The sequence below is a fragment of the Nicotiana sylvestris genome, chromosome 9, assembly GCF_000393655.2.
Source record: "Nicotiana sylvestris chromosome 9, ASM39365v2, whole genome shotgun sequence".
NCBI lineage: Eukaryota > Viridiplantae > Streptophyta > Magnoliopsida > Solanales > Solanaceae > Nicotiana > Nicotiana sylvestris.
In genome coordinates, this window is record NC_091065.1 from 141308011 (window position 1) to 141335497 (window position 27487).

Sequence of the window (27487 nt, forward strand, 5' to 3'; positions counted from 1 at the left end):
GTTTATGGCGTACTTTAGCCAGAATCTGAGTGGCACGGCATTGGAGTGGTACATTTGTCAAGATCACAACAGATGGTATACCTGGGATGATTTGGCCCAAGCATTCGCTCGTCACTTCCAATACAACATCGAGATTATTCTAGATCGTTTCTCTGTGACTAAGATTGAGAAGAAGCCTAGTGAAAGTTTCCGAGAATATTGTTTTCACTGGAGAGAACAAACAGCAAAAGTTAACCCCCGATGGAGGAGAGCAAAATGGTGAAGTACTTTCTACAGGCTCTAGAGCCTACTTACTTTGGCCATATGATATCAGCCATAGGAAAATCTTTTAACGAGGTAGTGAAGATGGGTGACATGGTGGAAGAAGGGCTTAAAACAAGCAAAATTATGAGCTACTCGGCCATCAAAGCAACTACCCAAGCCATTCATAATGGTACGGGAGGAGTGATCGGAATGAAGAAGAAAGAAGATGTGGCAACAGTTGATTCAGGATCGTGGTTTGGACCCAGGGGCCCGTCACACCATTATACCCATCCTCGACCCCATCACCGAGCTTACACCCAAACCCCATATAATCCACCCCAATACTACTTATCATCACCAGACCCTCATATTTTTGTCCACCATGCCCAGACATATACTCAACCTCCTGCCTACTCACAATGGCGTGCCCTAGCCCAGCAAAACACCTACCCAGCTCCACAAAATGCTTACCCACCCCCACGAGCTTACCGAAACCCTGCAGGCCCAGGTTTCTGACCCAGTTCAGCATTCAAGAACGAGAGGTTGCAGCGGAAGAAAACTTTCACCCCGTTGGGGGAGTCTTATGCCAGTTTGTTCCATATATTGAGGCAGTTGGGTATGCTGAGGCCAATTGAGTCGAAATTGCCCAACCTTCCTCCAAAGAATCTTGACTACTCCTTGAGATGTGAATATTGTTCTAGAACTCCGGGGCATGATACAGAGAAGTACTGGCACTTGAAAAATGTCATCCAGGAGCTCATTGACACAAACCGGATTGAAGTCCAGACTCTAGAGACACCCAACATCAACCAGAACCCATTGCCAAACCTATGAGGAAACAAATAGGATTGAGATAGCACACAAAAGGGGGGGGGGGAGCCCAAGAAGCCTTCACAAACCGTCATGCTGATTCGGTCCAGTAAGTTCAAGCCAGTTAAAAATTCAACAGTTGAAGGATCAGTGAACAAGTTGAGCAGGACAAACGGTGAACCATCTGTGGTAGTCAAGAAAGGATCCCCAAGTGATGTTGCGGCAAAGCAAGAAAAGTCAAAAGTGGTTGTTCCGGGAGTGGCAAACAAGCCTAGCATAATTGTAAAGGGTGCCCGTACGGATCATCAAGCCTGTAACCCAGTCGCCGATAATTAGTACCAAGGCTATCGCATGGAACTATGAACGGGTGATAGTGACCTATAAGGGAAATGAAGTGAAAGAAGAAGTCAATGAGGCCCAGGGATTAACTCGTTCGGGGAGATGCTTTCCCCCGAAAGAGTTAAGGAAGGCAAAAACATCCAGAGATAACCCAATTCTAGTAAAGAAAGCAGTCACTGAAGAAGAGGCGGAGGAGTTTCTGAGAAAAATGAAGGTACCAAATTATTCCATCGTGGAGCAGCTGAGAAAGACGCCCGCTCAGATTTCCTTGTTATCATTGTTGATCCACTCAGATGAGCATCGTCGGGCCCTGATGAAAATTTTGAACGAGGCCCATGTCCCCAACAAAATTTCAGAGAACCATCTAGAGAAGATCGCCAACAAAATATTTGAGGTGAATAGGGTCACCTTTTCTGATGATGAGTTGCCTGTGGAAGGTACTGAACACAACAGATCTCTCTATCTCACGGTGAAATATGAAGATTCTGTGGTCACCAGGATGTTAGTCGATAATGGTTCAAGTGCAAACATCTCCCCTCTCTCTACTCTGAACAAGTTGAAAGTTGATGATGAGAGAATTCACATGAACATCATATGCGTCCGAGGATTTGATAATGGAGGGAAAGATTCTGTTGGTGATATAGTGCTTGAGTTGACTATAGGACCGGTGGAATTCACCATGGAGTTCCAGGTACTGGACGTGGTTGTCTTTTACAATTTGCTGTTAGGTCAACCTTGGATTCATGCTGCCAAAGCAGTCCCGTCCACTCTTCATCAGATGGTCAAGTTCGAATGGGATAGACAGGAGATCGTCGTGCATGGCGAGGATAATTTGTGTGCTCACAGTGTTGCCTCTTTCCCGTTCATTGAGGCTGAAGATGACAAAGGGACTTGGGTCTACCAAGTCCTTGAAACAGTGCCGGTTGAGAAAGTTCCAGAAAGGAAATGTGTTCCAACTCCAAAGATAGCCGCTGCATCCGTCATGGTGGCCTTTGAAGTGTTGAGAAATGGCTTTTTGCTAGGTAAAGGTTTGGGTGCATCCTTGCAGGGTATCATATAGGCAGTGTCCCTCCCTAAAAATTTGGGTACATTCGGTCTTGGATTCAAACCTACAGCGGCAGATATGAAAAGGGATAAAAGGTTGAAACAGAAGGCATGGGCACTTCCAAAGCCTATTCCGCATCTCTCTAGGTCTTTTGTCAAGCCCAGTGCCAGGAAACGCCCAGTAACGATAGTTCCAAGTTCTATGGTTGACATTGATGAAGAGTTAATTGAAAGGTCCAGAGGTTGTTTGATGATGTGAACTTGGTGGAAGTTGGAGAAGGTTCTAGCAAAGCGGACATGCAGTTCATCGGGCCAAACATAAAGCTTAACAATTGGAAGGCTACTCCTCCCCCTAATCGGAAGGAGTCTTGGTAGTTTGTTTTGTTTTCCTTTCTATCTGGGTCATTCCAGGGTTGTGATCTAGATTTTTATTTTCTGCCTGTTGATGTACAAACCCTGTTATCCTTTATTTTTAATGAAATGAAATATCCTTTTCCATCATTCCTGATAGTTCTTATTTTTGTTTTCTTTTCTTATTTGTATAGTTCTTTTTATGCTGGTTTCAATGACATGACATGCATGAGGAATCTTCTGCCAAGTCTTAAAAGTCAATCTATTTCTGAAATATTAATTCAAGAAATAGAGTGTGATGACGAATCAGAATATGATGAGGATGAGGCCTTTGAAGAGATCAGTAAGGAACTAAATCATTTTGAAGAAAAACCCAAGCCTAACCTGAATGATACAAAAGCAATCAATTAAAGGGCCCCAGATAATGTCAGAGAAACTAAGATAAATGTCTACCTAGAACCACAAATCAGGGAAGAGATAATTAAAGCATTGTTTGAGTATAAAGATATTGTTGCATGGTCGTATGATGATGTGCCCGGTTTGAGTACCAATTTGGTGGTCCATAAATTGCCAATTGATCCAACATTCCCTCCCGTTAAGCAGAAGTTGAGAAAGTTCAAAGCTGACATGAGTGTGAAAATTAAAGAGGAAGTCACGGAGCAGCTTGATGCAAAGGTCATTCGAGTCACGCGGTATCCCACGTGGTTAACCAATGTTATGCCTGTGCCAAAGAAAGATGGTAATTCTAGAGTGTGTGTTGATTACCGTGACCTCAACAAAGCCAGTCCAAAGGACAATTTCTCACTGCCAAATATCCACATTTTGATTGATAATTGTGCTAAGCATGAGATTGGGTCTTTTGTGGATTGCTATGCGGGGTATCATCAGATTTTAATGGATGAGGAAGATGTGGAAAATACAGTATTCATCACGCCTCGGGGAACATACTGCTATCAGGTCATGCCTTTTGGTTTGAAAAATGCTGGGACAACTTACATGAGGGCAATGACAACCATATTCCATGACATGATACAAAAGGAGATTGAGGTGTACGTGGATGACGTAATCATAAAGTCCAGGAAGTAGTCTGGCCACGTAAAAGATTTGAGAATGTTTTTCCAGAGGCTTCGCAGGTACAATCTCAAGCTCAATCCTACAAAATGTTCATTCGGTGTACCATTCGGAAAATTGTTGGTGTTCATAGTCAATCGGCGGGTCATTGAATTGGATCCGTTAAAGATCAAAGCTATCCAAGAATTTCCACCGCCAAAGAACAAGACCAAGGTGATGAGTCTGTTAGGGAGGCTAAACTACATCAGCAGATATATTGCTCAGCTCACGACAACTTGTGAGCCCATCTTTAAGTTGCTAAAGAAGGATGATATGGTCAAATGGACTAATGAGTGCCAAGAAGCGTTCGATAAGATCAAAGATTGTTTGTCGAATCCACCTATGTTGGTCCCATCGGAAACAGGGAGACCTTTGATTCTTTATTTGACAGTCCTGGATAATTCATTTGGATGTGTATTGGGTCATCATGACATCACCGGCAGGAAGAGCAAGCCATCTATTATCTTAGCAATAATTTCACATCTTATGAGGTTAAGTATACTACTTTTGAGAGGACATGTTGTGCCCTGACTTGGGTAGCACAGAATTTGAAGCATTATTTGTCATCCTACACTACTTACCTTATTTCTCGCCTGGATCCTTTAAAGTACATCTTTCAGAATCCCATGCCTACAGGGAGACTTGCGAAGTGGAAAATTTTGCTCACAGAGTTCGACATTATTTATGTGACTCAGACTGTGATGAAAGCTCAAGCATGGCCGATCATTTGACCGAGAACCCAGTGGGAAGAATATGAAACTTTGAGGACTTACTTTCCTGATGAAGAGGCAATGCATAGCGACGAGGTCGAGAAGGATGAAAAGCCCGGTTGGAAACTCTTCTTTGATGGGGCTGCCAACATAAAAGGCATTGGGATAGGAGCTGTACTCATTTCTAAAGTAGGGCATCGCTACCCTGTCACAACTCAGCTTCGTTTCTATTATACCAATAACATGGTCGAGTACAAAGCATGCATTTTGGGTTTAAGGTTAGCTGTGGACATGAGAGTCCAAGAAGTGTTGGTTTTGAGAGATTCAGATCTGTTAGTACACAAGATCCAGGGAGAATGGGAGACTCGAGACTTGAAGCTCATACCATATCGACAATGCCTGCAAGATCTCTGCCAGTGGTTCAGATCAGTGGAGTTCAGGCATATCCCTAGGATCCACAATGAGGTTGATGACGCCTTGGCTACTCTGCCGTTAATGTTACATCATCTAGATATGGCTTATGTTGACCCTTTGCATATTCAGGTCCGCAATCAACATGCTTACTGTAACATGGTGGAAAAAGAACTTGATGGTGAACCTTGGTTCCACGATATCAGGGAGTACATCAGGTCGGGAGTATATCTAGTACAAGCCACAGGGGATCAAAAGAGAACAATTCGACGTTTGGCAAGTGGATTTTTCTTCAATGGGGGAGTTTCGTACAAAAGAACTCCAGATCTTGGATTGTTAAGATGCATAGATGCTAGACAAGCCACTACCATCATGACCGAAGTGCATTCCGGAGTTTGCGGACCGCATATGAGTGGGTATGTTCTGACAAAGAAAATTCTTCGAGTAGGTTATTATTGGCTCACCATGGAGCGAGATTGTATTAGTTTTGTGCGCAAGTGTCATCAATGCCAAGTACACGGAAATTTGAGTCATTCTCCACCATCTGAACTACACACAATGTCCGCACCATGGCCCTTTGTTGCTTGGGGAATGGATGTTATCGGACCAATTGAGCCAGCAGCATCCAATGGGCACAGGTTCATTCTAGTGGCCATTGATTATTTCACTAAGTGGGTTGAAGCTAAAACATTCAAATCTGTGACCAAGAAGGCGGTGGTCGATTTTGTGCATGTAAATATCATTTGTCAGTTCGGAGTCCCACAGGTGATCATCATAGATAACAGTGCTAATCTTAAAAATCATTTGATAAAAGAGGTATGTCAACAATTTAAGATTACGCATCGCAATTCCACCCCATACCGCCCCAAGGCTCATGGAGCAGTCGAGGCAGCCAATAAGAACATAAATAAGATACTGCGGAAAATGGTGCAAGGTTCCACGCAATGGCATGAGAAGTTGCCCTTTGCTCTGTTGGGTTATCGCATTACTGTTTGCACTTCGGTAGGTGCAACTCCTTATCTGTTGGTCTATGGTACTGAAACGGTGATACTCGCGGAAGTTGAAATCCCATCCCTTCGGATTGTTGCTGAGGCCGAAATTGATGATGATGAGTGGGTCAAAATCCTTTTGGAATAGTTGAGTTTGATCGATGGGAAAATATTGGCAGCAGTGTGTCACGGCCAGTTGTATCAAAAGAGAATGGCGAGAGCATACAACAAGAAGGTGCATCCCCGGAAATTTGAAGTAGGTCAGCAAGTATTGAAACATATCCTTCAACATCAGGCTGAAGCAAAAGGCAAGTTTGCCACAAATTGGAAGGGTCCGTTCATTATAACAAGAGTGTTGTCTAATGGTGCTTTTATATTTAACAGACATAAAAGACAAATATGTAGACATGACTATCAATTCTGATGCAGTCAATAGATAATATGTATGATTTCTTTGGTTTAAATTGTTGTTTGTACTTGACATATTTTGAAGATTGGAATGACGAAAGCATTTTATTCTGCTATCTAAATACTTTATCCTTTGATACCCCTTTTGAGCCTTATTTTTTTTTCATACCCATCATTTGGAATCAGTAGCAAAGTTTAGAAATACAGACACGAAAGGTAAGAAAAGAATGGGAAAGAGTGGGAAAAAAAAGAGAGAAAAGAAAAAAAAGAAAAAAAAAGAAGAAAGAGAGAAAAGAGAAAAGAAAAAAGAAAAAAAAAGAGAAGAAAAAAAGAGAGAGAAAAGAAAAGGAAAAGAGAGAAAGAAAAAGAAAAGTACCTAAACAAAGCAATTCCTATTTCATGAACTATGTTCGACCTGATTCCTTTTAAGGATACGTAGGCAGCCTCACGGTTTGGTCCCATCAAATTAAAAATTCAAAAGTCCCCAAGAAAAGAAACTGGGGCAGAAGTTGTGGTTATTGTAAGAGATCTGACTCCAAAAGTTATAATTTTGAACCCATTCAAGTTGTTTTGAGCCTTTGTGATACCTTTTCTTTCTAACCCTATCCAAAATCCCACATTACGGTCCAAAGAAAGACCTTCTGATGAGTCTTCGTGAGATGCCGAATTGAGCAAGCAGAGGTGATTCATATCAGGGGCAACACTCCGTTCTGAGCAAGAAAATGAAAAATGAGAGTCTTATTGGTGAAAACCCTTACGGGCACCGTAAGGCGATGGAAAGTTGAGAGAAATTGAAAGAATGAGAGAGTCTTATTGGTGAAAGCCCTTACGGGCACCGTAAGGCTACGTTGAGTTGAGAGATGAATAAATGAGAGAGGTTTGCCGGTAAAAACTCTCAGGGCACCGCAAGCCGAACAAGGTTGTTGATTTAGAAAATGAGTCAGATTATGGGGAACCCCTGGAATAAAGTGTGAAGACTGAAAGAGGATTGACTGAATGGACTAGGTTGATTAATCCAAAATGCATGTCATGATCATTGATGCCGGCAACTTCACTCAGTTAAGTCCCTTTTCTTTTACTTCCTCAAACAGTCCTTCTATTAAAAATTTTCTTCTCTATTCATAACTCTCGAAGTCATTGCATTTCATTTCCTTTTAGGTTTATCCCTCTAGAGCCCTTTCAATGTTAAACTTGCTAAGCAAAAGAAAGGATTGCAAAGCTTACTACCAACTACCAAATTGTACAAAGCAAAGTGCGGCCAAAGCATGCCAGAAATAGCATGATGCAAAAAAAATGAAATGAAAGTATGGTGTTAATGAAAGTTCAAGCGGTCAGGTGGTTTGTAAATTTTTGGGAACATACAGAGGTTCAAATTGGAAGGACAGAAATGTGAAACATCAGGTTCGGTGTAGAGCATTCAGGCCGTTCACGGTCCTGCGGTTGAGATTCAGTCGGAAGTCAAACAATTCTTGGCAAGTTCAAGGCAGATAGTCAAAAGCAAAGCATGGCAGCGAAAGGGCCACCTTCACCAAGAATGCCACAAACTAACCACCACATTTTTAAACTGACAAGATTTTTCTTTGATTGAAACAGGGGCAGAAAATTTCATTTGTTTCGGAGAAACCCTCTGTAAGGAAAGCAAGTACCGGACAGGTTCGACCGTAAATTCTCAGGACCCTCCTGGACAATGGGACTTAGTTAAAATTCAAAACATTCATGAGTAGCAAGATCTAGCATAAGCTCTACATTGAGGAAATATAAGTTGGTTTTGAACTTTTCATTCTTAGGACGACATTCAATTGAAAATTTTCAGGACCCTCCTAGATAATGGGATATAGGTTTTAAGACCTTCATAGATGACAAGATTTAGTGGAAGTCATACCTTTAGGAAATATAATTTAGCTTTAAAGCTGTCATTATTAAGATGATATTTAACTGGGAGTTTTCAGGACCGTCTTGGATAATGAGATCTAGCTTTAAAATTCTTTGAGATTTTCTAATAACAAGCATCAGTTAACACTCACAAATGTTCTTAATATCAAACTGGGGCAGAAAACTTTCTTTTGTTTTGTCTGTTTTTGTTGAAATCAGGAGCCCACCTGAATAACCAGGGAGGACAACACGAGTTTCAAGATTAGAAAGCAGTTCGTGTTCAAGCGATCAGGCACCCACCTGGAGAAATAAGGGAAGACGGTTCAAAGAAAAGCAGTTTCAAAAAGGAGACAATTCATTGTTGGAAATCAGGCACCCACCTAGAGAACAAAGGGATAGCAGTTCATATTTTGGAATCAGGTGCCCACCTAGAGAACAAAGGGATAACAGTTCACATTTTGGAAATTAGGCGCCCACCTGGAGAACAAAGGGAAGACAATTCAAGTGTTGTAAATCGGACACTCACCTGGAGAACAAAAGGGAAAGCAGTTCAAGTGTTGGTAATCAGGCGCCCACCTGGAGAACAAAGGGAAAGCAATTTAAGTTTGGAAATCAGGCACCCACCTGAAGAACAAAGGGAAAGCAGTTCAAGTGATGGTAATCAGGCGCCCACCTGGAGAACAAAGGGAAAGTAATTCAATTGTTGGTACTCAGGCGCCCACCTGGAGAACAATCGGAAGCAGTTTAAGTTTCGAGGAAAAACAGTTCAAATATTGGAAATCAGGCGCCCACCTAGAGAACAAAGGGAAAGCAATTCAAGTATTGATAATCAGGCGCTCACCTGGAGAACAAAGGGAAGCAGTCCAAGTTTCGAGGAAAAACAGTTCAAGTGCTGGAAATTAGGTGCCCCCCCTAGAGAACAAAGGGAAAACAATTCAAGTTTCAGAGGAAAGGAATACAATTCGAGTTCAGCAATCAGGCGCCCACCTGAAAAACAAAGGGAAAATAAGTCATGTTTCGAGGAAAAGTAGTGCAATTTTTAATCAAGCGCCCACTTGGAGAACAAAAGGATAAGCACCTCAGAATACAATTTAAGTCAGCAACAAAGGAAGCTCACCTAGAGAGTACAAGTCAACAGAGCAGCAAAAACTGCAAGATCAAGTTTGAAGAAGTGTGGATAGGATTCCTGTAATTCATAGATCATAAGTTTAGTCAAGTTTCTTTTTATTTTGTCTTGGTGTAAAAAGGGGTTCAACAAGCAGTAGCAACAACATCAACAATGAAATCACAGCTTCCTGGTAGTCACAGCTACCGAAACTTCCCGAACTATACTAACCTGATTCCTTAATAGCCAAGGATATGTAGTCAACCTTAGAAGCAGGGTGCGGCCAAATTTTTCAAAATCTTACCACTGATTATCCAAACGGGCAAAAATCGTTGTATCTGCTCACTTTATCTTTGTACAAATACTCTTTGTATTTCGGAGCAAAGAAGGGCAGCTGTGAGCACGTGATTTTTTCCCTATGTGAATTACTCCCATAAAATACAAGAAAAATATTTTTTTCCATTTTTACATTTATAGGATTTTGTGGAAATTTGTGCTAATTGTTTGCATTTCAGTGAATGTTTATTTGTGTTAAAAAATCATGAAAAGCCAAAAATACCATGCATTGAATTTAGGTCATTATTTTTATGTTTAATTAGTCAATTATTTGATTTATTAAAATTGAAAATCAAAAATTGGTTTATTTTTGCATTTTTAGCCTTTTGGTATTAAATTAGTAATTTCTTCTTTTAATTTAAGAGTAATTAGCTTTCATAAATACCTTAGTAGATAATTAGTTTAATTTTACAACCTAGTTTAATTTAAGAGTCTTATTTAGCTTTTTAATTAATTGAAAAGGAAAAGAAAACAATTATAAAAGGAAATAAAAGAGAAGGAAATTGAGAATTTTATTTAAAGACCCGAAATTGGGCCAGTTCAATGAAAAAACCCAAACCAATCCTTCTACCCGCCAAGGCCCAATCCCTAACCCGGACCAGCCCCAACCCCAAGCCAAACAATGCCGTTTTATTCAAACGAATCCCATCCGTTGATTTTCTTCTCATCGAACAGATGGGAACTGGTCACAAGCACAATATAAGAATGTCTGAACGAGCCTTACCCACCCCCCCAATTCCCTCTACTTCATTTCACACCTCCCAGACTTAGAACCAAAACCCTAACCGCCGCCCCAAATTCCCAAGCTCCACCGGCCGGCGACGTGCTCCAAACCACCCCAAATTCATACCACACAACCTCCAAGCCCTCCTAAATCCTATCCCCACATCTATTTTCCAAAAATCCCAACGAAATTCCCCCAATTCCAAATCTAGGAAGTTCAAGTACTAAATTATTCTATTTTTCTAATTCCGTGCAAGTTCCGGCTCGCTTTGACCTATAACCTATGTTAGTCGATTGCTCTTAATGAGAGCAATCGATTGGCATTGGTTTTAGTTCATTCCGAGGACGCCATATTTGACGAACTCATCGGATTCCGGCCAAATGTCTACTCCCATCATCATTCGTTGATTTGTTTCATTTTGTCAAGACATTCCAGTGTGAATTGGTAGTTTCCCCTCTTTTTTCTCACTACTCTGTTCATTGTAGTATTTTCTGTTATTTATTTATTTATTTACTTTTATTTGCTTCATTGTTTTTGTCTTATTTTCTTTAGTATTGAAATTCATCTTAGTTTTGGTTGTTAAGTTAAGTTTAATCATAAAATTCTAGATTGTTGTTTTTTTTCCCTGAATTTGATCCTTTTGTTTGAGCATTTCTGTTGGTTTGAATTTTTGTATTAACTGTGGTCATCACTGACCCGATTGAGAGACCCGTTCATTTTGGTCTTGGGTTAATTTAACCCAGGTTTTCATTCTGAATGTAAAAACAAGGAGGTCAGGAGGCGTTTTGGGTATTTGAGGGTAGGGAATCACTGTCTATTGGGAAGAAGCTTATAGAGGTTAAATTTGGAGCTGGTTTGTTAAGAGATAAGGGAGGGTCAGATATTTCAAAGGGGTAAAAAGGGTAAAATGGCTAAGAAAAGAAGGGGTAGGAAGGGAAAAGGTTAGCTAGGTTAGGGCTGCCTTAGGAGTGCCTATATAAAGACCTCTTTCATTCATTTTTGAAGTAGCCATTGATACTCTAAAAAAATACTAAAAATTCCTGCAATATTTGGTCGAAATTGGTCTTGGTTTTGCTCTTTAATTTTGATTGTTAGTCAGAATTTAAAAGCTTCAAGGAAATTTCTGGTTTATTTGGGTTTAAAAAATGGTTTAAAAGGCTTAATGTTGCTGTGTTGGTGTTGCTGATCTGTTGCTGCTGATTTTTCCGAACCTCGGGCTTGTTTTCTTTATTGCTTTTGCTCTAATCAGGTACTTCTTGGATCTCATTAACATGTGAAGTGCATATTGAAGCTATGTAATCAATTTGGACACTTGTGGATGAATGTAAACTAGGCTGAATATTAGTCTATATTCTTCAAAGACTACTCATGTGTTCCTTATTGAATTAGCTTTACTATTTGAACTTTACTATATTCAGTCATGCTATGGACAGTGCATTTTCGAATTGTATTTGGACTTTAACTTGTCATTTTGGTTCTAGCGTGGTTAAATTCTTTCCTGAGTATTTGTGTGTTTGGACTGTCATACTGTGGATTTAATTTAGACGAGTAGCATTTCTTTGTTGGGATTTTGATTGAATTGGTTCATTCTAGTATTGATGTTAAGTCTAAGGTTAGCCTTCATTATGTTTTCTGTTGTTTTAAGTTTGGTTTTAAACATTTGAATGGAATTAGGAGTTATTCACCATTATAACACTTGATTCAAGTGTCTAGAATACCTTACTACTTCTGATTTTCAGCAGCATGTTAACAGTGATTTTAGCTTTCAAACGGGTGGAACCTTTATTTCGTTAATTGTATAGTTTTCAATTTTTTGTAGTTTGGGATCTGAATTTGATAATGAATATCCTTTATTTACTTTGATGCAATTGATTTAGCTTAATAGTGTTTGGCTACCCGAGATAATTAATAGTTTAAGGACTGCAGAATAAAATATCCCAAAGGGTAAGGGTGCTTAAGGGCATCCCTTAAAATGGCCGGGCTTGTTAATTGGCCTAAGTAAGACCACCTGGCCCAAGCTGGGCTCGGGTATTTCAGGCCCAATCTTTTGTCACTGCCCAGTAATTTTGGTCGCCTGGCCTTAATAGCCCAAGGAGTTTATACGCTGGGCCATTTCTTTGAAACAATCCATGGACCATTTGTGCTCACAATCAATAACTCTTTTAATTTCAAACCATTTGCGAATGCAAGTGTCTTTAGGACTCATTAAATATGAACCTTGTAATTAGATTGAGGTGTGCCATCAAATTTAATCTATGGCCCTCACATGTTATAACTATGCATTAAGAATAAATATCCGTAGAAAAACCTTTAGGCGCATTTAAAGTACAGTTGTGATTGTGTACACGTTCACTTGAAATGATTACATTTCTTAAAACCAATTCGGAGTATGCGTCCGTGAAACTTCGAACAAACTTTCTTGATAATAAAATTGGTTTTCATAGGCTACTAATAGTCCGGGGTGTGCCATCCACAATCTAATCATACGTGGCCCTCGTATTTATTTCACAACTTAGATATAAAAATGACAAGTGTTCGTAGTTTGCTTTAGGAACGTCTAATATACTATCGTAGTTGTGGACACGTTCGCGTGACATGATTACGATTTCTAAAAGCAAAGCCGAAGTATGCGTTCGCACAACTTCGGTCCAAATCTTTCTTAATAATAATAAAGCGTTATTAATCGTGGACACGTTCGCGTGACATGATTTTTGACGTGCCAAGCAATTGGATACACGTACGCGTGACTTGTTTCAAGATATTTTTTTATTTAAAAGAGGCAATATCACATAGGTTCTAAAATGCGTAATTAAACAATTTTAATAAGCCAAGTATGATCAAATCGACCGTGCTAGAACCATAGAACTCGGGAATGCCTAACACTTTTTCCAAGGTTAACAGAATTTCTTACCCGGATTTTTGTGTTCGCAGACCGTAAATAGAGTCAACTTTCCTCGATTCGAGATTTTAAACCATTGACTTGGGACACCATAAATTATCTCAAGTGACGACTCTGAATTTAATATAAATAATCTCGTTTTGATTGTCACTTAAATTGGAAAAAAACTCCCTATATCCCTTTCTGGGGGTAGTAAAAAGGAGGTGTGATAGCTCTGGCGACTCTGGTGGGGACCGAACCCAGAATCTCTGGTTCAGGGTTCAAGAATTCGAGCTTGTTGAAAGATTTTTATTTGGCTTTATTTATTGTTGATATTACTATATTCGTTGAACCTTTTGTGTTGAATGCTATCTGTTTATCGCTTTAATAATTGTTTGAATTGTATATAACTGTTTTCTTATTCCACCCCTCCGAGTCTTCTGAAAATGGTGCACACGTTCGCGTGGACCACTTTTTCTATATAAATTATAGCAAATAGAACGAGGCTGGTCCAGCGACAAGGCCGGGTAGACTTTAGTGCTCATGGTACGTCGCCCCCTCTTCGGCCCCAGTTGTCCGCTCGAGTAACCCAAGTCTAGAACACAACCCCAGGATTTAAACCTTGAAAAACACAGCCTCATGTCGGATCCCTAGTAGGAAGGCTTATTTGCATCATGTGCATTTGACTTAGGGGACTCAACACTGGGGTTGGGTCCGTCTAGGACAGGTTGACCCAAAATAACAGACCATCCTGATGCATCCTATGTGCTATGTGAACATTTATTTGTTTCGGCCTGCATGCTGACCGACTAGGGAATAATAAAGCAAAAGAAAAAACAAGAGTGATGTAGAGAAGGAAATAAAACTTGATTATGAAAAATCCCCGGTATTTGGAAATGTCCCGAAACTTTGCCAATTTTTTATTAAAAAAAGAGAGTCATTTCAAAAGAGTCAATACTGTGTCCTTTTCAAGTGTGCCAAAACTGACCGAACTACGCAGGTCTGATTCTCACCGGATGTGGGATATGTAGGCAACCTACATAAGGTTCGGCCTTATTTTAAAAAAAAAAGAGAAAAAAAGAGTCAATGGTCAAATAAATGTAGTTTGGAGTTTTGGTCAAAATAAGCCGATCCAGCTTCGGTAATGTCTTAAACCGTTCTTGCCGAGATAGCCTTAGAGTATCTTCAGTTTTCGAAGGGCTATTTTCGTAAAAGAATGGACAAGTTTGTGAAGTGTCATTTTCCCATAAAGTAGTCCTCCCCGGCCTCAAAATTCATTTCGAACTGGGAAGGGGCCATGTTTGCAAAATGGTCATTTTTGCTAAAATTAGCATATAGGGGAAGGAATCACGGTCCATTGATTTTTCTTGTAGAAATTGAAAAACTTGTTTTACAAAAAAGGTCCACCGGAGTCAAACCTAACCTTAACCCTCCACAGGTACAAATGAATACTGTCCAGGACCCTTCACAAATAAACAACGACTAGAACCCGTCAGAAGTGGCAGAAAACAAGTTGAGTTGCAGTTGTGTATGTGGTGGAATGATCTAGATGAAAATGGTCATAAGTGGGTGAAAAAACAGTTGGGTGCCCTTATAAACATTTTGGAAATCAAGCCGCGGGAAGATTTGATCAAGGCTTTAGTAACTTTTTGGGACCCTGTCCACAATGTTTTTTGTTTCTCGAACTTTGAGATCACCCCTACCTTGGAGGAAATGGCCAGGTATATTGAGTTTGGCCAGGATTTGAGGAAGCAACAACTTATATTTCCAAGGGCTCCTTTGGTGCACAAGTTCTTTGACCTCCTGAATATCAGTAAACAGATGAAGAAGGCCCATGTAAGCAAAGGGTGTTGTTCTTTCCACTTCTTGTACTTCAGGTTCGGGCACTCAGCTGGGTGCGGAACGCATGAAAAAGGTTTGAGCAACAAACAAGATAAGGGGCTTTGGCAAATTCATCGCCGGTTCACTTTTATTGTGGCGTTTTTGGGGATCATAGTTTTTCCAAACGAGGAAGGGAGAGTGGATAACTGTATAGTCAGAATTGCACAAATCCTCACTACCAAGGAAGATCATACACTTGTTCAGTTAGTGCTGGCCGATATTTATCGAGCATTGACGTTATGCAAAGCTGGGACTCAATTCTTTGAAGGTTGCAATATCCTTCTACAAATGTGGCTGATTGAGCATCTTTGCCATCATCCCAAATTCATGAGTTATGGTTCGAGCCCAGATAACTTCATTACCAGTTATGAGGAAAGGGTAAAGGACTACAACGTGCCAAAAGGGTTTGAAGCCTAGGTCTTCCATTTGAAAGCTCTCAAAGCAAGTCAGGTCGAGTGGACTATAGGATGACTCCCGATAATAGAAGCCATATGCATGACTGCTACCAAGGGTGACCTGAGGTTGATGGGTGTGAGGAGTGTCCAGCCATATGCACTGCAGAGGGTCTTGAGGCAATTAGTAAGATATCAGATTGTGCCCGAAGATGAAGATCTGACCACCCAGGTCATTGAGCTATATCCCGAAGCTGCATTGCCTGAGGCTTTAGTTCAGCAGGATTGGAACGGCTACCGGTACTTGAAAAATAGCACCCAGGTACCAGATGTTGCAAAGGGGGAAGTGGATCCAAATTATGCTGCATGGTTTGAGAAAAGTCTTGTGTAAACAAAGAGCCAGAGCCTGAGCCCAAGCCCGATCTCGAGAGGCCTGCCAAGAGACCTCGTGTTCAAGCCTTTGACGACAAAATCCAAGAAAGGTTGGCCTGGGGAGAAATGGAGAAGAAATATCAAGCCGAGATTCACGCCTTGAAAGAGAAGCTGAGAAACATGAAATTCAACAATGATCTCCAAGCACAAGAAGCTGAAGGTGAAAGAAGAAAGTTGGCCCAAGAGAATGAAGCTCTCCGAGCTCAAGTTCGAAAAATGAGAATAGAAATTGAGAACCCAGGCAGGAGCAGAAAAGACGAAAAGCTCATCTACAACCTTACGCAAAAAGTGCGTGATTTGGAGGATGATTTGCAAAAGATTGAAGCGGAGCTAGCAGATGCCCGAGCTAAGTTAGCTAAGAATGCGGAAGGATGGGCTAGCTTCGTTCGGCAACTGAAGGAGAAGTATGACAAGGGAATGGTGAGTATAAAGAAAAAGGTAAACGTCCTTGAAAATGAAATGGCCAAGCAGGCAAGAGACTTCAAAGCAGAAAGGGAACACTGTTATGCCCTATGTCATAGCTAGAGAAAGATTTGCAGCAGCTTCAAGAGAAAAGTCACGCAGCTGAACAAGTTTTGGATGCCAGATCTCAGCAGATCGGACAATTGTTACAAGAGAAGGGTATTATTAGGGAAAGGGTTAGGAGGATTGCGGACTACATTGTGATGAAATGCAACGAGTGTGAAGACATGACCAGGTCCATGTTCTTTGCTTCAGTTATGTTTTTTGTCCAACAGATCAAGGATGAGTTGTTTCGCCTCCAAGAAGACATGGCGCAAAGGCCCGCATCAAGGCCAACTAGAGCAGCAGTTGAAGCACTTATGTATTCTTGACTTTGTTTGTTCAAGTCTAGTTCATTTTCGAGTCTGTATTGTCAGTTTGTTAGTTCAGTTCGAGTCTGTATTTTCAATTTTCTTTTGAAGTTGTCAGTCCACTCATCGAGTCTGCTAGTCTTTATGTTTGAATCTTTAAGGGAAGTTGTCGTAATCAAGATGTTTTAATTTATTTTATTTTATGAAATTTGAAAACCCCAAAAAATGTTTTTATTATTATTATTATTATTATTATTATTATTATTATTTATTTCGCACACGTTTCCAGAACTACGCTTGGTCTGATTCATGCGCCATCATGATACGTAGGTAATCTCCATAGGATTCGATCATAACCGTGAAGGAAAAAGAAAAAAAGAGAGAGAGGAAAACAAGAAAAAATGTGAAAAATAAGAGAATAAAAATGATAGAATAAGTAACAAAAGTGAGAATTGAGCAAAGAAAAGCAGGAATGAAAAAGAAAAAAAGAAGAGAGAGAAATTGAAAAATGGAAATTAGTGAAAGTCGTGATGACGCAAGCGGCCATTCAAATGCATAATAGAAATGGTTAACTGCTTAGGTGCATTGCATCCCCAACGTGCGACTACCTATTTGTTAAGCTCTAATCGCTAACGAGTTTGCTTGTTGTCATCAAGTTTAGGCAGGTGGTTAGTTTGTTTGGCATTCTGGCAACTCACCCGTACATTATCAGATCCAAAGACAAGTTGATCATGGCTGGCCAAGAATTGGATGCAAGTGTTATTGATCCGACAAGGGAGGGGGAAGTGTCTGATGTTAATCTGAAAGAGGAGCTATATAAGTTGAAACACCAGATGGCAGAGATGTACCAGGCATGGGTGAAAGGGAATCCACCACCATCATACCCCGCCAACCTTGCTTTCGTCCCGCCACTGGCTCAATACCAAGAACCTCCCACTATTGATTCATCTCCATCCTTCCCCATTTACCACCACTACCAAGGCACCACTTCCCAAACTCCACAAACACCACCACCCAAACCAATCCCATACCCCCCTCCACCAGCCACCCCTATTTTCATGGCACCCCTACCAACTATACTCCATAGATCCTCTAGTGAGTCCTTATTCCAGACCCCAGATAACCAATACTATCCACTGGAGCCTACTTTCAAGGCCCTAGAGCATTACTCCTACACTCCTCATTTCGACCTCCTTGTCGAGACTGAGAAACCACCTAAAAACCCAAAGCAGGAGGAGATGTTCAGGAAGGTTAGAAGTCTGGAACAGTCATTCATAAACATGCAGGGATTGGGAGGCCAAGTGAGTTTAGCCTACAAGGATTTGTGTCTATTTCCCGATATTCAGTTGCCGGTGGGATTTAAGATGCCGAAATTTGATCTATATGACGGGCATGGAGACCCGGTGACCCACTTGAGGGGATTATGTTGTAAAATGAGAGGGGCCAGTGGGAAAGATGAGATGCTGATGGCATACTTTAGCCAGAGTCTGAGTGGCACGGTATTGGAGTGGTACACTCATCAAGATCGCAACAGATGGTATACCTGGGATGATTTGGCCCAAGAATTTGCTCGTCACTTCTAATACAATATCGAGATTGTTCCAGATCATTTGTCTCTGACTAAGATTGAGAAGAAGCCTAGTGAAAGTTTCAGATAATATTGTTTTATCTAGAGAGAACAAGTAGCAAGAGTTAACCCCCCCGATGTAAGAGAGTAAAATGGTGGAGTACTTTCTGCAGGCTCTAGAGCCTACTTACTTTGGCCATCTGATATCGGCCATAGGAAAATCTTTCAACGAGGTAGTGAAGATGGGTGGAATGGTGGAACAAGGGCTTAAAACAAGAAAAATTATGAGCTAATCAGCCATCAAAGCAACTACCCAAGCCATTTAGAATGGTACGGGAGGAGTGATCGGAAAGAAGAAGAAATAAGATATGGCAACAGTTGATTCAGGATCGTGGTTTGGACCTAGGGGCCCGTCACACCATTATATCCATCCTCGACCCCATCACCGAGCTTACAACCAAACCTCATATAATCTACCCCAACACTACTTCTCATCACCAGACCCTCATATTTCTTTCCACCATGCCCAAACATATACTCAACCTCCTTCCTACTCACAATGGCGTGCCCCAGCCCCGCAAAATAGCTACCCAGCTCCACAAAATGATTACCCACCCCCACGAGCTTATCGAAACCCTACCGGTCCAGGTTTCTGACCCAGTCCAGTATTCAAGAATGAGAGGTTGCAGCGAAAGAAAACTTTCACCCTATTGGGGGAGTCTTATACCAGTTTGTTCCATAGATTGAGGCAGTTGGATATACTGAGGCCAATTGAGTCGAAATTGCCCAACCCTCCTCCAAAGAATCTTGACTACTCCTTGAGATGTGAATATTGTTCTGGTACTCCGGGGCATGATACGGAGAAGTGCTGACACTTGAAAAAGGCCATCCGGGAGCTCATTGACACAAACCGGATTGAAGTCCAGACTCTAGATTTACCCAACATCAACAAAAACCCATTGCCAACCCATGAGGAAACAAATATGATTGAGATAGTACACAAAGGGGGGAGCCTAAGAAGCCTTCACAAACTATCATGTTGATTCGGTCCAGTAAGGTCAAGCCAGTTAAAAAACCAGCAGTTGAAGGATCAGTGAACAAGTTGAGCAGGACAAACGGTGAACCATCTGTGGTAGTCAAGAAAGGATCCCCAAGTGATGTTGCGGCAAAGCAAGAAAAGTCAAAAGTGGTTGTTCCAGGAGTGTCAAACAAGCCTATCATAATTGTAAAGGGTGCCCGTACGGATCCTGTCATCATCAATCCTGTAACCCAATCGCCGGTAATTAGCACCAAGGCTATCCCATAGAACTATGAATGGGTGATAGTGACCTATAAGGGAAAAGAAGTGAAAGAAGAAGTCAATGAGGCCCAGGGATTAACTCGTTTGGGAAGATGTTTTGCCCCAGAAGAGTTAAGGAAAGCTAAAACATCCAGAGATAAACCAGTCCTAGTAAAGAAAGCAGTCACTGAAGAAGAGGCGGAGGAGTTTCTGAGAAAAATGAAGGTACTAGATTATTCCATCGTGGAGCAGCTGAGAAAGACGCCCGCTTAGATTTCCTTGCTATCATTGTTGATCCACTGAGATGAGCATCGTCGGGCCCTGATGAAAATTCTGAACAAGGCCCATGTCCCCAACAAAATTTCAGTGAACCATCTATAGAAGATCGCCAACAAAATATTTGAGGTGAATAGGGTCACCTTTTCTGATGATGAGTTGCCTGTGGAAGGTACTGAACACAACAGAGCTCTCTATCTCACGGTGAAATGTGAAGATTCTATGATCACCAGGGTGTTAGTTGACAATGGTTCCAGTGTAAACATCTGCCCTCTCTCTACTCTGAACAAGTTGAAAATTAATGATGAGAGAATTCACAAGAATAACATATGCGTTCGAGGATTTGACGGTGGAGGGAAAGATTCTGTTGGTGATATAGTGCTCGAGTTGACAATAGGACCGGTGGAATTCACTATGGAGTTCCAGGTACTGGACGTGCCTGTCTCTTACAATTTGCTGTTAGGTCGACCTTGGATTCATGCCGCCAAAGCAGTCCCGTCCACTCTACATCAGATGGTCAAGTTCGAATGGGATAGACAGGAGATCGTCGTGCATGGCGATGATAATTTGTATGCTCACAGTGATGCCTCTGTCCCGTTCATTGAGGCTAAAAATGACAAAGGGCCTTAGGTCTACCAAGTTTTTGAAACAGTGCCGGTCGAGAAAGTTCCAAAAGGGAAATGTGTTCCAACTCCAAAGATAGATTCTACATCCGTCATGGTGGCCTTTAAAATGCTAAAAAATGGCTTTGTGCCAGGTAAAGTTCTAGATGCATCCTTGCAGGGTATCATACAGCCAGTGTCCCGCCCTGAAAATTTAGGTACGTTCGGTCTTGGATTCAAACCTACAGCGGCAGATGTGAAAATGGCTAAAAGGTTGAAATAGAAGGAATGGGCACTTCCAAAGCTTATTCTTCATCTCTCCAGGTCTTTTGTCAAGCCCGGTGCCAGGAAACGCCCAGTAACGATAGTTCCAAGTTTTGTGGTTGACATTGATGAAGAGTTAATTGAAATGTTCTAGAGGTTGTTTGATGATGTGAACATGGTGAAAGTTGGATAAGGTTCTAGCAAAGCGGACATGCAGTTCATTGGGCCAAACATAAAGCTTAACAATTGGAAGGCTACTTCTCTCCCTAATCGGAAGAAGTCTTGGTAGTTTGTTTTGTTTCCTTTCTATCTGGGTCATTCCAGGGTTGTCATCTAGATTTTTATTTTCTACCTGTTGATGTACAAACCCTGTTATCCTTTATTTTTAATGAAATGAAATTTCCTTTTCCATCATTCCTGATAGTTCTTATTTTTGTTTTCTTTTCTTCTTTGTACAGTTCTTTTTATGCCAGTTTCAATGACATGACATGCATGAGGAATCTTCAGCTAAGTCTTAAAAGTCAATCTAATTCTGAAATATTAATTCAAAAAATAGAGTGTGATGACGAATCAGAATATGATGAGGATGAGGCCTTTGAAGAGATCAGTAAGGAACTAAATTATTTTGAAGAAAAACTCAAGCCTAACCTGAATGATACGAAAGCAATCAATTTAGGGGACCCAGATAATGTCAGAGAAACTAAGATACGTGTCTATCTAGAACCGAAAATTAGGGAAGAGCTAATTAAAGCATTGTTTAAGTATAAGGATATTTTTGCATGGCCGTATGATGATATTCCCGGCTTGAGACCGATTTGGTGGTCCATAAATTGCCAATTGATCTAGCATTCCCTCCCGTTAAGCAAAAGTTGAGAAAGTTCAAAACTGACATGAGTGTGAAGATTAAAGAGGAAGTCACGAAGCATCTTGATGCAAAGGTCATTCGAGTCACGCGGTATCCCACGTGGTTAGCCAATATTGTGCCAGTGCCAAAGAAAGATGGTAAGACCAAAGTGTGTGTTGATTACCGTGACCTCAACAAAGCTAGTCCAAAGGACAATTTCCCACTGCCAAATGTTCAGATATTGATTGATAATTGTGCTAAGCATGAGATTGGGTCTTTTGTGGATTGCTATGTGGGGTATCATCGGATTTTAATGGATGAGGAAGATGTGGAAAAGACAGCATTCATCACGCCATGGGGAACATACTACTACCGGGTCATACCTTTTGGTTTGAAAAACGCTGGGGCAACTTACATGAGGGCAATGACAACCATATTCCATAACATGATACAAAAGGAGATTGAGGTGTACGTGGATGATGTAATCATAAAGTCCAGGAAGCAGCCTGGACACGTAAAATATTTGAGAAATTTTTTTCAGAGGCTCCGCAGGTACAATCTCAAGCTCAATCATGCAAAATGTGCATTCGGTGTTCCATCCGAAAAATTGTTGGGGTTCATAGTCAATCGGTGGGGCATTAAATTGGATCCGTCAAAAATCAAAGCTATCCAGGAATTGCTACCGCCAAAGAACAAAACTGAGGTGATGAGTCTGTTAGGGAGGCTAATACATCAGTAGATATATTGCTTAGCTCACGACAACTTGTGAGCCTATCTTAAAGTTGCTAAAGAAGGATGCTGCAGTCAAATGGACTAATGAGTGCCAGGATGCGTTCGATAAGATCAAAGAGTGTTTGTCAAATCCACCTGTGATGGTCCCACCGGAACCAGGGAGACCTTTGATTCTTTATTTGACAATCCTGGATAATTTATTTGGATGTGTATTGGGTCAGCATGACATCACTGGCAGGAAAGAGCAAACCATCTATTATCTTAGCAAGAAGTTCACATCTTATGAGGTTAAGTATACTCCCCCTTGAGAGGACATATTGTACCCTGACTTGGGTAGCACAAAATTTGAAGCATTATTTGTCATCCTATATTACTTACCTCATTTCTCACCAGGATCCTTTAAAGTACATCTTTCAGAAGCCCATGCCTATAGGGAGACTTGCGAAGTGGAAAATTTTGCTCACAGAGTTCGACATTATTATGTGACTCGGACCGCAATGAAAGCTCAAGCATTAGCCGATCATTTGACCGAGAACCTGGTGGATGAACAACATGAACCTTTGAGGACTTAATTTCCTGATGAAGAGGTAATGCATATCGACGAGGTCGAGAAGGATGAAAAGCCCGGTTGGAAACTCTTCTTTGATGCGGCTGCCAACATGAAAGGCGTTGGGATAGGAGCTTTACTCATTTTTGAAATAGGGCATCACTACCCTATCACAGCCCAACTTCGTTTCTATTGTACCAACAACATGGCCGAGTACGAAGCATGCATTTTGGGTTTAAGGTTAGTTGTGGACATGGGAGTCCAAGAAGTGCTAGTTTTGAGAGATTCAGATCTGTTAGTACACCAGATCCAGGGAGAATGGAAGACTCGAGACTTGAAGCTCATACCGTATCGACAATGATTGTAAGATCTCTGTCAGTGGTTCAAATCAGTGGAGTTCAGGCATTTCCCTAGGATCCACAATGAGGTTGCTGACGCCTTGGCTACTCTGGAGTCAATGTTACATCATCCATATAAGGCTTATGTTGACCCTTTGCATATTTAGGTCCGCGATCAGCATGCTTACTGTAACATGGTGGAAGAAGAACTTGACGATGAACCTTGGTTCCACGATATCAGGGAGTACATCAGGTCGGAAGTATATCTAGTACAAGCCACAGGGGATCAAAAGAGAACAATTCAATGTTTGGCAAGTGGATCTTTCTTCAATGGGGGAGTTTGTAAAAACGAACTCCAGATCTTGGATTGTTGAGATGCATAGATGCTAGACAAGACACTACTCTCATGATCGAAGTGCATTCCGGAGTTTGTGGACCGCATATGAGTGGGTATGTTCTGGCAAAGAAAATTCTTTGAGCAAGTTATTATTGGCTCACCATGGAGCGAGATTGTATCAGTTTTGTGCGCAAGTGTCATCAATGCCAAGTACATGAAAATTTGATTCATTCTCCGCCATCTAAACTGCAAACAATGTCCACACCATGGCCCTTTGTTGCTTGGGGAATGGATGTCATCGGACCAATTGAACCAGCAACATCCAATGGGCACAGGTTCATTCTGGTGGCCATTGATTATTTTACTAAGTGGGTTGAAGCTAAAACATTCAAATCTATGACCAAGAAGGCAGTGGTTGATTTTGTGCATGCAAATATCATTTGTCGGTTCGGAGTCCCACAGGTGATCATCACAGATAACAGTGCTAATCTTAACAATCATCTGATGAAAGAGGTATGTCAATAATTTAAGATTACGCATCGCAATTCCACCCCATACCTCCCCAAGGCGAATGGAGTAGTCGAGGCAGCCAATAAGAATATAAAGAATATACTGCGGAAAATAGTGCAAGGTTCTAAGCAATGGCATGAGAAGTTGCCCTTTGCTCTGTTGGGTTATCGCATTGCTGTTTGCACTTCGGTAGGTGCAACTCCTTATCTATTGATCTATGGCACTGAAGCGGTGATACCCGCGGAATTTGAAATCCCATCCCATCGGATTGTTGCTGAGGCCGAAATTGATGATGATGAGTGGGTAAAAACCCATTTGGAACAGTTGAGTTTGATCGATGGGAAAATATTGGCAGCAGTGTGTCACGGCCAGTTGTATCAAAAGAGAATGGCAAGAGCATAAAACAAGAAGGTGCATCCCCGAAAATTTGAAGTGGGTCAACATGTATTGAAACGCATCCTTCAACATTAGGCTGAAGCAAAAGGCAAGTTTGCCCCAAATTGGAAGGGGTCGTTCATTGTAACAAGAGTGTTGTCTAATGGTGCTTTATATTTAACAGACATAGAAGGCAAATGTGTAGACATGGCTATAAATTCTGATGCAGTCAAAAAATATTATGTATGATTTCTTTGGTTTAAATTGTTGTTTGTATTTGGTATATTTTGAAGATTGGAATGACGAAGACATTTTATTCTAATATCTAAACACTTTACCCTTTGATACCCCTTTTGAGCCTTATTTTTTTTTCATACCCATATTTTGGAATCAGTAGCAAAGTTTAGAAACACGGACACGAAAGGTAAGAAAAGAATGGGAAAGAGTGTAAAGAAAAGAGAGAAAAGAAAAAAAAGAAAAAAAAGAAAAAGAAGAAAGAGAGAAAAGAAAAAAGAAAAAAAAGAATAGAAAAGAAAAAAAGAGAGAGAAAAGAAAAGGAAAAGAGAGAAAGAAAAAGAAAGAGAACAGTCCCTAAACAAAGCAATTCCTATTTCATGAACTATGTTCGACCTGATTCCTTTTAAGGATTCGTAGGCAGCCTCACGGTTCGGTCCCATCAAAATAAAAATTCAAAAGTCCCCAAGAAAAGAAACTGGGTCAGAAGTTGTGGTTGTTGTAAGAGATCTGACTCCAAAAGTTATAATTTTGAACCCATTCAAGCTGTTTTGAGCCTTTGTGATACCTTTTCTTTCTAACCCTATCCAAAAGCCCACATTACGGTCCAAAGAAAGACCTTCCGATGAGTCTTTGTGAGATGTCGAGTTGAGCAAGCAGAGGTGATTCATATCAGGGGCAACACTCCGTTCTGAGCAAGAAAATGAAAAATGAGAGTCTTATTGGTGAAAACCCTTACGGGCACCGTAAGATGATGGAAAATTGAGAGAAATTGAAAGAATGAGAGAGTCTTATTGGTGAAAGCCCTTACGGGCACTGTAAGGCTACGTTGAGTTGAGAGATGAATAAATGAGAGAGGTTTGCCGGTAAAAACTCTCAGGGCACCACAAGCCGAACAAGGTTGTTGATTTAGAAAATGAGTCAGATTATGGGGAACTCCTGGAATAAAGTGTGAAGACTGAAAGAGGATTGACTGAATGGACTAGGTTGATTAATCCAAAATGCATGTCATGATCATTGATGCCGGCAGCTTCACTCAGATAAGTCCTTTTTCTTTTACTTCCTCAAACAGTCCTTCTGTTTTGATTCTTCTTCTCTATTCATAACTCTCGAAGTCATTGCATTTCATTTCCTTTTGGGTTTATCCCTCTAGAGCTCTTTCATGTTAAACTTGCTAAGAAAAAGAAGGGATTGCAAAGTTTACTACTAACTGCAAATTGCACAAAGCAAAGTGCGGTCAAAGCATGCCAGAAATAGCATGATGCAAAAAAAATGAAATGAAAGTATGGTGTTAATGAAAGTTCAAGCGGTCGGGTGGTTTGTAAATTTTGTGGAAGATATAGAGGTTCAAATTGGAAGGACAGAAATGTAAAATAACAGGTTGGGTGTAGAGCATTCAGGCTGTTCAGGGTCCTGCGTTGAGATTCAGTCGCAAGTTCAAGGCAGATAGTCAAAAACAAAGCATGGACACGAAAGGGCCACCTTCAGCAAGAATGCCGCAAACTAACCACCACATCTTTAAACTGACAAGATTTTTCTTTGATTGAAACATGGGTAGAAAATTTCATTTGTTTCGGAGAAAGCCTCTGTAAGGAATGCAAGTACCGGACAGGTTCAACCGTAAATTCTCTGGACCCTCCTGGACAATGGGACTTAGTTAAAATTCATAACATTCATGAGTAGCAAGATCTAGCATAAGCTCTACTTTGAGGAAATATAAGTTGGTTTTGAACTTTTCATTCTTAGGACGAGATTCAATTGGAAATTTTCTGGACCTTCCTGGAATACGAGATTTAGTTTTTAAGACCTTCATAGATGACAAGATTTAGCGGAAGCCATACCTTTAGGAAATATAATTTAGCTTTAAAGTTGTCATTCTTAAGATGATATTTAACTAGGAGTGTTCAGGACCCTCCTGGATAATGAGATCTAGTTTTTAAATTCTTTGAGATTTTCTAATAACAAGCATCGCTTAACACTCACAGATTTTGCCAATATCAAATTGGGGCAGAAAAATTTCTTTTGTTTTTTCTGTTTTTGTTGAAATCAGGAGCCCACCTGAATAACCAGGGAGGACAACACGAGTTTCAAGAATAGAAAGCAGTTCGTGTTCAAGCGATCAGGCACCCACCTGGAGAAACAAGGGAAGACGGTTCAAAGAAAAGCAGTTTCAAGAAGGGGACAATTCAGTGTTTGAAATCAAGCACCCACCTGGAAAACAAAGGGATAACAATTCACATTTTGGAAATCAGGCGCCCATCTAGAGAACAAAGGGATAGCAGTTCACATTTTGGAAATCAGGCGCCCACCTGGAGAACAAAGGGAAGACAGTTCAAGTGTTGGAAATCAGACACTCACCTGGAGAACAAAGGGAAAACAGTTCAAGTGTTGGTAATCAAGCGCCCACCTGGAGAACAAAGGAAAAGCAGTTTAAGTTTTGGAAATCAAGCACCCACCTGAAGAACAAAGGGAAAGTAGTTCAAGTGATGGTAATCAGGCGCCCACCTGGAGAACAAAGGGAAAGTAATTCAAGTGTTGGTAATCAGGCGCCCACCTAGAGAACAAAGGGAAAGCAATTCAAGTGTTGGTAATCAGGCGCCCACCTGGAGAACAATGGGAAGTAGTTCAAGTTTCGAGGAAAAACAGTTCAAATGTTGGAAATCAGGCGCCCACCTAGAGAACAAAGGGAAAACAATTCAAGTATTCATAATCAGGCGCTCACCTGGAGAACAAAA

The 27487-nt window shown here is 40.9% G+C and overlaps 4 protein-coding genes across 4 annotated transcripts; all 4 read left to right on the forward strand.

Moving 5' to 3' along the window:
* Window positions 1-1146: 1146 nt before the first annotated feature.
* On the forward strand, window positions 1147-3873 carry LOC138878333 (uncharacterized). Its single transcript, XM_070158000.1, has 5 exons — window positions 1147-1366; window positions 1686-2414; window positions 2508-2678; window positions 3074-3130; window positions 3245-3873. Exons 1-5 carry the CDS (start codon window positions 1147-1149, stop codon window positions 3871-3873), a joined length of 1806 nt encoding a protein of 601 aa, XP_070014101.1.
* Window positions 3874-16101: 12228 nt separating this feature from the next.
* On the forward strand, window positions 16102-16868 carry LOC138878334 (tropomyosin-2-like). Its single transcript, XM_070158001.1, has 2 exons — window positions 16102-16473; window positions 16557-16868. The coding sequence occupies exons 1-2, from the start codon at window positions 16102-16104 to the stop codon at window positions 16866-16868; spliced, it is 684 nt and encodes a 227-aa protein (XP_070014102.1).
* A 710-nt stretch (window positions 16869-17578) lies between these two features.
* LOC138878335 (uncharacterized) lies at window positions 17579-18430 on the forward strand. Its single transcript, XM_070158002.1, has one exon. The coding sequence runs from the start codon at window positions 17579-17581 to the stop codon at window positions 18428-18430; it is 852 nt and encodes a 283-aa protein (XP_070014103.1).
* Window positions 18431-23180: 4750 nt separating this feature from the next.
* Window positions 23181-23670, forward strand: LOC138878336 (uncharacterized). The gene is made up of 2 exons (XM_070158003.1): window positions 23181-23360; window positions 23464-23670. Exons 1-2 carry the CDS (start codon window positions 23181-23183, stop codon window positions 23668-23670), a joined length of 387 nt encoding a protein of 128 aa, XP_070014104.1.
* Window positions 23671-27487: the final 3817 nt, after the last annotated feature.